Source organism: Herpailurus yagouaroundi, unplaced genomic scaffold, assembly GCF_014898765.1.
Source record: "Herpailurus yagouaroundi ecotype Mexico unplaced genomic scaffold, PumYag 250, whole genome shotgun sequence".
Lineage (NCBI taxonomy): Eukaryota > Metazoa > Chordata > Mammalia > Carnivora > Felidae > Herpailurus > Herpailurus yagouaroundi.
Window position 1 is genome coordinate 12,843,562 of NW_024412467.1, and position 9,014 is coordinate 12,852,575.

The 9,014-nt window shown below is 51.6% G+C and overlaps 1 protein-coding gene across 4 annotated transcripts in view; it reads left to right on the forward strand.

Moving 5' to 3' along the window:
- Positions 1-6: 6 nt before the first annotated feature.
- The window catches only part of GFOD1 (Gfo/Idh/MocA-like oxidoreductase domain containing 1), a 119,145-nt gene continuing 110,137 nt past the window's right edge, over positions 7-9,014 (forward strand). For 2 of the 4 annotated variants that reach the window (XM_040460461.1, XM_040460464.1), the window contains exon 1: positions 7-489. In XM_040460461.1, coding sequence (XP_040316395.1) covers positions 237-489 — 253 coding nt within the window. In that variant the 5' untranslated portion in view covers positions 7-236. The other 2 variants (XM_040460468.1, XM_040460467.1) reach the window with 2 other exon arrangements.

A 9,014-nucleotide genomic window follows, 5' to 3' on the forward strand; every position in this document is an offset into this window, starting at 1 on the left:
CCCCCGGGAGGGACGAGAGCCCCGCGTGGCGGACACTGCAGCAGACGCCGCACTGAGGCGCCCCGAGCCTGCTCCGCCTGCAGCTCGGTGCGCTCTCGGCACCCGGGCGCCTTGCCCGGTGCACGGGCTGCTGGCGCACCGCGGCAAGCCGGGCGCAGGACTGGCTACACGGGGGTGTGTGAGCCTGGGGGACTGGAGATCTGAGCTGAGGCAGAACCCGGCGGACCGGAGCAGCCATGCTTCCCGGGGTGGGCGTGTTCGGCACCAGCCTCACGGCCCGTGTCATCATCCCGCTGCTGAAAGACGAGGGCTTCGCGGTGAAGGCGCTGTGGGGCCGCACGCAGGAGGAAGCGGAGGAGCTGGCCAAGGAGATGAGCGTCCCCTTCTACACCAGCCGCATTGACGAGGTGCTGCTGCATCAGGACGTGGACTTGGTGTGCATCAACCTGCCGCCGCCCCTCACCAGGCAGATCGCTGTCAAAACCCTGGGTGAGCGACCCCCTCCCCCCTCCCCTGCAGCCTTCCTTCCTTCCCTGCTGCTCTTCTGCGCTCGCCCCCTCTTCATCCCCGAGGCTTACGAGGCATCTACGCCGGCCCGGGGACCTGAGATGCCACAGGCCACTCGGAGCTCCCTCCTTCCTTATCCCCGGCCTTCCCAGCCTCTGCGCTTCTCTCCTCCCCTCTGGCACCACCTGGACGCGCCTTCCCACGTGCGTGGCGCGGAGGCTGGAGGAGGCGTGTGTTCCCGGGACGTCGACCAGGCGGATCGGATGCCGAGGACTGGGCATGGGCTGCTCGGAGGGAGAGGAAACTCAGTCCCCAGCTGCGCCTGTAGTGCCCCGAGTGTGTGCGTGGGTGCGCGCCTGGGAGAGGCGAGTGCGCGCCCGGGAGCACCCGAAACAAGGGCCCCACACGTGTGTCTGGTTTTCCTGAGGGCGGGAGACTACCTGATCCGGAGCAGCTGTGACGTCCTGCCCGGCCAGTCTGCTTCTTTCTGCTGTTAGTTTGGTGTGAGGTTAGAATTTGACGATCAGCTGGAATTACTAAGTCTTGGCTGTAAGCGAGGACGGCGGGAGTGGTTAGATGGGGCGGGGGGAGAGGGATTTATGGGGACGTCTTCCAGGAGGTCGTGGGTTAGTGACGCCCGGTTTGATAAAACCAGGGGGATTTAACTGTCGAGCGTGGCAGCTCAGGAGCTGCCTTCTGCGTGGGCTTGGAATGATAGGTCTTGAATTTTTAGGGGACGAACGCAGCCGTTCCAGAGGCATGGGTGCTTTGTGTGGGAAAAGGCCCCACGCAGCCCCTTTCATGTGGGAGCATGTACTAGTCCCTCCTTAATAACCGTGGGGAAAGTTCCCAGGTCTGACTGGGCAGAGAGGCTGGGAACGGGCTCACCGCCCCTGGCCATCCGGTCCCCCCACCTATATAACCCAGGCAGTCTGAACAGTCTCCCAGCACAGAGCAACCGCGGCTTTGCCGTGCCCAGGGGAAAAAGAAGCGTAATTTTGTCCCTTGGCAGTCCTCACACATACCTAAGACGATCCCAGCAGTATCCCTGCCTCCGAACCCGCCCAGAAAGTGTACCGCCCGCCGCCCTTGAAAGTTGGAATTTTTATTGATGAGGAAAGAGACCAAGCTTATGGCCCAGGACGCGACATTAAAGAAGTGTTTCAAGGGAAGGGCAGGGACAGTACCCAGAAGTCCATGGTAATTTATGTAATCTGGGAAGGCGTGTTTTATTTTTATGTTTTAATGGGCGCGGATTAAGGGTAGATGAAATGTACGTATATTTTAATTAACTGCAGAGACCTATGACCGGAAGGTAGAACTCTTTCTTCCTAGAAAACCATTTTTTTTTTTTTTTAAATTAGGCCATTCTGCTCTGGACTCAGACGGGACATCTGATCCAATTCCTAAGGAGGCTGCCCAAGCCTGTCAGTTTTCCTGTCAATTTGATTAAGTTTCTGACCTTTGTTTATTTTTCTTTGGCCTTGAATTGAATGTCCTTGGGTTCTGGGCTCTCTTTTCTGTTTGGTGTCATATATGTTGGATAGCTGACCTCTGTGCTTACAGTGGGTCTGTGCGTCATCAAATAGGTCATAACCCTCCTGTGGCCTGAATCTATTAGGACAGTTGGTATCCACCAGGTTTCTCCTGAAGAGCTTATGCCTGGTCATATCAGACAGACCTTGTAACATCGCTTCTCCCCACTATAGCAACGCAGCCCTGTCGGTCAGCACCCCTAAGGCGTATCACCAGGAGAGTGGCAATTTGGGGGACAAGGATGTCCCTGTTTCCTGACCAACTCTTGTACTTCAGCCCAAAGAGCATTTGGTTGGAGAGGAGGGGCGCACATTATACATTTCTGGATACTTCTGTTCTTATTTGCAGTAATCCCCGTGACTTCTTTTTTTCCCTTGACAAGACTAACATGAGTTACCTCTTCAAAGCCAAGCCAAGAGGCTTCAGAAACAGACTTAGTTTAATAAGCATGACTAAGGAATAGGGTTTTGTGTATATGTTTTGTAGGAAGTGTTGAGCTTTATTTTCTTTTTTTAACTCCTGATTTTGCAGGTAACTTGAGATAGGTTGTGATTATCGAAAATGAAGGGGGACATCGACTTTAGATGTGGCCGGATGTTGGTCTCATTCCCCACATCATCTCTCCTGGAAAATCCCCAGGCCACTCCCGTTGACGATGTACCTGCAAATATGCAGCCCGGTGGTCATCTTGGTATGCTTTGCTGTCATGGTTAGAGGTTCAGCACATACAACACAGGAAGTGAAACACCCCAGACAGTTACAGGCCTGGTTTGGCCGTTGGGGTTTATAGATGCTAGAGTTTGCCCGGAATTGAAACAAGCTGGTTTTGACGGGTCCTAGTGAATTGGCCTTCTTTTGACAAAGGCTAGGGCTTTGAGTTGCTGGCCCAGCAGTGGCCAGTGGTCTGTGGCCGTCTGTCCATACTCATAACTGGTCTCAGGCCTGTCAAGGTAAGGGGTTGGTCTGGGGACCATCGAGGAATGACACTTGGAATCAATAGAATCATAGGGGCACTTGGGTGGCTCAGTCAGTTAAGTATCTGACTCTTGGTTTTGGCTCAGGTCGTGATCTCAGGGTTTGTGAGTTTGAGTTCTGCATCGGGCTCTGCACTGACAGTGTGAGCCTGCTTGGGATTCTCTCTCTCTCTCTCCCTCTCTCCCTCTCCCTCTCAAAATAAATAACCTTAAAAAAATAGAATCACATACATCCTCCTTTAATTTCTAAAAATTCCCTTGAAATCCCCACTTGGGTGAACTAGGCATTTCTCTGTTGTAGAGACTTTCCTGCCATTCTTTTGTACAGTTTCTCCAGCGCCCAGGGCTGCCCCTTATTGAATACCTACCCTGTGCCGGGCAATATGGTAGGTGCAGTATGGAGAACGTTTCATTTCATGATGAGAATGGTCCTCTGAGATAGATGTGATGCCCCTTTTACAAGTGAGGCAACTAAAATCCAGGGACCCGAGTGGAATTGCTCAAGGGAATACTGCTGGGGATTTGAACACCCCCATTCTGCCTCCCTGGAGTGCTTTTCTCCCCCTTCCATCCCCTAACCTTGCTTCTTTGCCTCAGTTCCTTTTCTCAGATCGTAGTAGCTCGGGTGAGACTGTAGCATTATCCTTTATTCCTGTTTACCCCACCCGTGGAATTAGTTCCCTCTTCTATCTGTTCCTTTTTCGCTATCATTGCTTCCTCCAGAGAAGGAACTGGGTCCATACCTGGGCTTCTGAACTAGGTTCCAGCCTGCCCCTCCTCGCCACTGCCTCCATTGGCCATGCTGCTGCCAGCATTTCCTTGAAGAACTGTACACTCGGTCATGTCACTGTGCCCCCCCTTGCGTCACTTCTAGGAAGAGTCCCAAGTGCTTGGCATGTCGGGCAAGAGCTGGCCTCGGGTGAGCCTGCCCGGGCTCATATCCTGCTGGCTATTCTGGAACCCCATGAGCTTTAGCTGAACCCCACACTACTAGTGTGCCCTTGAATGGACCCCTGTTTGATTATATGTCCGTGCCTCTGTCGGGAACACCGGCCTTGTGAGGGTTGCCTGTTCATCCTGGAAGAGTCTGCCCTCGTGTTACCTCCTCCCCGAAGCCTCCCCCTTTCTCCCTCTCACCCCTCATGTACCCTGCGGTGGTCTCAGCACCACATGCCCCCCATCTTTCCCCAAACTGATCGTAGTGCATCGCAGCAAACTGGAGGCAATCACTCTTACCAGTTTTGAAGATCTGGCTGGGTATGTAGTGGCAAACACGTGGGTGAAAAATTCTAAAACCTTTTTTACGTAGCTGGTAACATTCCATACCATACGTACTGTTAATATACTTTTGTCATGCAACAATGTTAATCTTGAAAAGATACACACACACACACACACACACACATATTCATATATACGTACATAAAAACCAGCATCTGAAAGTATCCTTTTTCCTATTTTTGGCTGCATAGTATTTCATCATATGGATAAATCAACATTTATTTAACCAGTTCCCTATTACTGAGCATTCGGGTTATTCCCAATCTTTTGCTTATACAAACACGTAGTGAACAACCTAGAACCTGTGTCATTTTGTGCATCCGCGAACGTGCTTGTAGGACAAATATGCCAGCGGCTGGTCAAAAAGTATGTGCTCATTTCCTTTAACAAAGATGTTACCAAATTAACCGGCGCCCAAAATGACACTGCTGTTTGTCAATTTCCTCGTGTGCCTCTCTCTCTGCAAGCTCCTTGCCTGACAGGTGCCTGAAGGCTTCTGAACTAGGTTCCAGCCTGCCCCTCCTCGCTGGGATGGTCTCACTCACCTTTTGTATCCAGATCAGCACAAGCTCCCAGCCAGCCTTTGGGGTCAGTCAAAACCTGTCTCCAACTTGCCCTGCTGCACCTAGAGTATGCACTGGGCCACACGCTGCCTCCCTAGGTCCACTCTTGTTCCTTATCCAGTCTAGTCTCTATACGATAGGTCTCTATCTGTCTATATATATAGATGGCACTGTGTCATTCCCTGCTCAGAATCTCTCAGTGCTATCTCCTATGGCACTTGGGGTATCATTCAGCTTTCTTGGCCTGAGTGGCCCTGCCTAGTAATCCCTGTCACCTCCTTGGTGACTGTCCACTCTCCCCGGCTCACTACCCTCCAGCACCTTGGGCCTTTTTGCTCAAACACACCAGCCTCTTTCCTGACTCTGGGCCTTTGGAAACTGGCTTTTCCCTCTGCCTGGAAGGTTCTCCCTCACTCCTCTGAATGGCTAGCTCGTTCTGACTTCACGTTTCAGCTCTGATGTTATGTCAAGAGAGAGGCCTTTCTGATCCTCCTCTTCCAACCAAAAGTCCTTTCCCCCACTTCTCAGTTCTCCCTCTGCACCCTCTTTATGTTCTTTGTAGCGCTGTTGCTGTTTGTATAACCTCTTTCCCTTGCTAGTTCTCTTATTTGGTATGTATCTCCCCATGTGGAAAGAAAGTTCTTTGAGGTAGAGCCTGCGACTGCTTTACTCTCCGGGGTGGCCTTATCTCCCCTAGACAGTGCCAGGTGCTGAGTCACCTACTAGGCACCCTGTAAATATTTGCTAAATGACAAATGAATGCCTTTTTAATGAATGAATGGATGCTTGGGGAAGGCAAAAGGTTACAAAGAGCATGGGTCCATCAGTAAACCACACTTTGCCCTGCACGCAGTAGCCCAGTGTCTCTCAGACACTCACACGCGGTCTCACCACCTGGAGCCCTTGTCAAAAGGCAGATTCCAGGGTGGGACCCAAGATTCAGAGTTTCTGTCCAGCCCCACCTTCCTCCGCTGGGTGGTGTGGATGCTGGGACAGCCGGACACAGAGATGTGATGGCTCTGTGCCTCTGGGAAAACAAGACCAACCTCGCCGTGAATAATTAAACTGGCGAGGGGGTTGGGGGGGGGGAACGGTGTTAAAGTATCTGGTGCCTTTGTGTGTAACACAACGATCTCTGTTTTCCTGGTCCCTGCCCCAGTTTCTGGAGCTGGGGGAAGCCTCTCTGCGGGATGGGAGGCTCCTTTGGGATGGTGACGAAGGCTGCGGAGGTTCTCTGAGCTTTGATGGTGCTGCACGTGGATCTTGCCCGGACTTGTTTGTCGTCCTCAGCTCCGTGCCCTTTGCCACCCCTGCGTCATAGTGTCTGCAGTTGCTCAAGGCGGACAAGGGCTGCCGGGACAGAAAACGGGGATGGTCGTCATGGCCCCACGCGCGGAGCTACGGCTGTAGATAATCAGACGTCATTTTTGCACTTGGCGGTCACCATTCTGAAATCCCAGCAAACCCCGCGTTTCTAGCTCCCCCCTCGAAGTTGCTTCGGGATGTTTTCCTCTCCGGACACAGGGTGGAAAAGGCAACGTGCTCTTCTCTCTTGAGTTTCTGCCCGCTCAGCACTGAGTGCCGTGGTTTGGGTCTATGGGTTTGTTGTAGGGTCGAGGACGCCCTGGGGCGTTATGTCCATGGCAGAAATGACTCTGTACTGTTAGGAAAAGTCAAGGTTCACCAATCCCAATCCATCTGACTGAAATTAGGTGCAGTTGAGTGATTATTTTGCTGATGATATCTGGCTTTGAAAATGTACGATTCTGCAGAAGATTAAACGGAAATGAGAAAAAGCCAGAGGAAGAAACTGGATATTTTGATGCTGAAACTAGGGAGGAATTAAAAAAAAAAAATGGTGGAAGTAAATAGCTGGTTTTAAAGGTTTCACCAAGAAGGAAATACACAGGCAATTAGTTACATATTTTGATTGAGGGCCGTCGTGGCCTCTCATTGCAGACGACATTGTGATTCGCAGAACTGCTGGTGATAGAGTAGGTTGGCAGGTCACAACTGTGTGTGTGACATCCTTGTCGAACCTCAGGTTTCTGGCCAACAATATGGATTTAAAGGTATTATCATAGGAGCCTGAGTGGCCCCGTGGGATAAGCGTCCAACCCTTGATTTCAGCTCAGGTCATGATCTCATGGTCATGAGATCGATCCCCACGTCGGGTGTGGAGCCTGCTTAAGATTCTCTGTCTCCTTCTCCCTCTGCCCCTACCTAGCTTGCTCTCTCTCTCTCTCTAAAATAAATTAAAAAAAAATCATACAAGGTTGGTGTGACAATTAAAATGAGGGGGGGTGTGTAAAGAGCCTACGCCCACCACCCTCTATCTGCCTAAACTCAATAAATATTAGTCTATTTCTTCTTGATGTGATCAATTCTTCAACCTACTCCAAATGGTACTTAATTTGTTTGTTTGTTTGTTTTTAATATGAGAGAGCAGGAGCACAAACAGGGGAGAGGGGTAGAGGGAAAGCGAGAGAGAATCCCAGGCAGGCTTCACGCTCAGTACAGAGCCCGACGCGGAGCTTGAGCCCACGACCCTGGGATCACGACCTGAGCTGAAAGCAGGAGTCGGACGCTCAACTGAGCCACCCAGGCGCCCCCGACCAGTGGTACTTTTGACGATTTGCTTATCATATTTTTAAAAGAGGTGATTCCCTCCTGCTAGATTTGGAAAGTACAGTTGAAAGTTATTATTATCCTCTTTTAGAGGAAATGGGCATAAGCCAAGCTTCACATGTGGGATTTGCTGAGAATACAGTACTTGCTTCGCAGATGCATGATCTAGAAGGTGCTGATGGTGTTCCCAGGAACTCACCACACCTGTGGAGATTCATCATCCCCTGTGAGAAGGATGCCGGATCCTCCATGGAACTCAGGGGCAGGGGCATAGCTCAGGTCTCAGGAAGTGCCTGGAAACTATGAACTCCTGGAATTTTATCGTTTTTGTGCTCTGCTTCTCTCCATGTGTTGGCCTCATCACCTGTCCTGCTTTAAAGCACCTTTCTCTGCTTCCTGCATCCATGTGGTGGACAGAACACCAAATATGGTGGCCAGGACTCCCAAATGCAGTTATCACCAGTCCCCACTTCCCCTTGTCCCCGCTTGTGTCTAATGCTTTCCCCTGGCCCGTTCTTTTTGGAGGTTATCTTGTAACATGGGGGACCCATCACGAAATGCCGTGGGGGACCCTCTACTGCAGGGAAGTGGGGGTGGAGGGACGACAAACGGGCGTCCCGAGCTGGGCCCCACTCCCTCAAGGTGCTCATTCTAAGAACGCACGCTTGGGTGAAGGTTTTACAAACGTAGACGTTTCTGGATACTGTGGGTTCTTTAGCCATGTTGCTGAAACATACGCTCAGCACTTTGCCGCTTTTATAATAACCGCAGTAAAACAGCGGACAGAAGAAACACGTGTGTGGCCACCCAATGCCAACCTTGTCGTCATTAGTATTAAGTTCAGGGAGTGTGTGTTTGTAAAATATGTGATGGGAGAATGGATAAACTTGACCGGCTCCATGGGGTTTGACGGCCGAGCACCTTCTGCTTGGCACGTGCCAGAGGCGGACTGTGGTGAGTGTAGGGCCTCCAAGGAGTCAGGAAAAGGATAGAGCTTCCTGGGAAGAGGAATTTCTACCTTCGGACTGCCTTCACGCTGCAAAACTCTTCCTTAGGCCTCCAGCCTGCTAGTCTGCCTTGCAAATTGGGGACCTGCCAGTCCCCATAATTGCATGAACCAGTTCCTTAAAAATAAACCTGCCTTGCCCTCACTCCCCGACCCGTAGTCCCTCCCTCCTCTTCCATTCCCTCCCCCTCTCTCCTACTCTTCCCCCTCACTTTCCCCACATCCTTCCCCCCTTCCCTTCTCCCTCCCCCCCCCCATCTATCCGCCCACCCTGTATTGGTTCTGTTTCTCTGGAGCCCTCTGATGAACACACATTTTGCCTGGATCCAGCCCACCTGGCCAGGTGAGCTGGGCGATGGCACCCAAGTGTGGGTCTGGCAAGACTCCTTGGTGCTGAAGCTGTTCCATTGAGTTCAGCTGGTGAGTGCGGGCCCCCGAGGAGAGCACTGTCTGAGCTTTGTCCTCTAGAACGGGAAGACTTTGAAGGCAAAAGATCTTTTTGGTTTAGACTCCAACAAG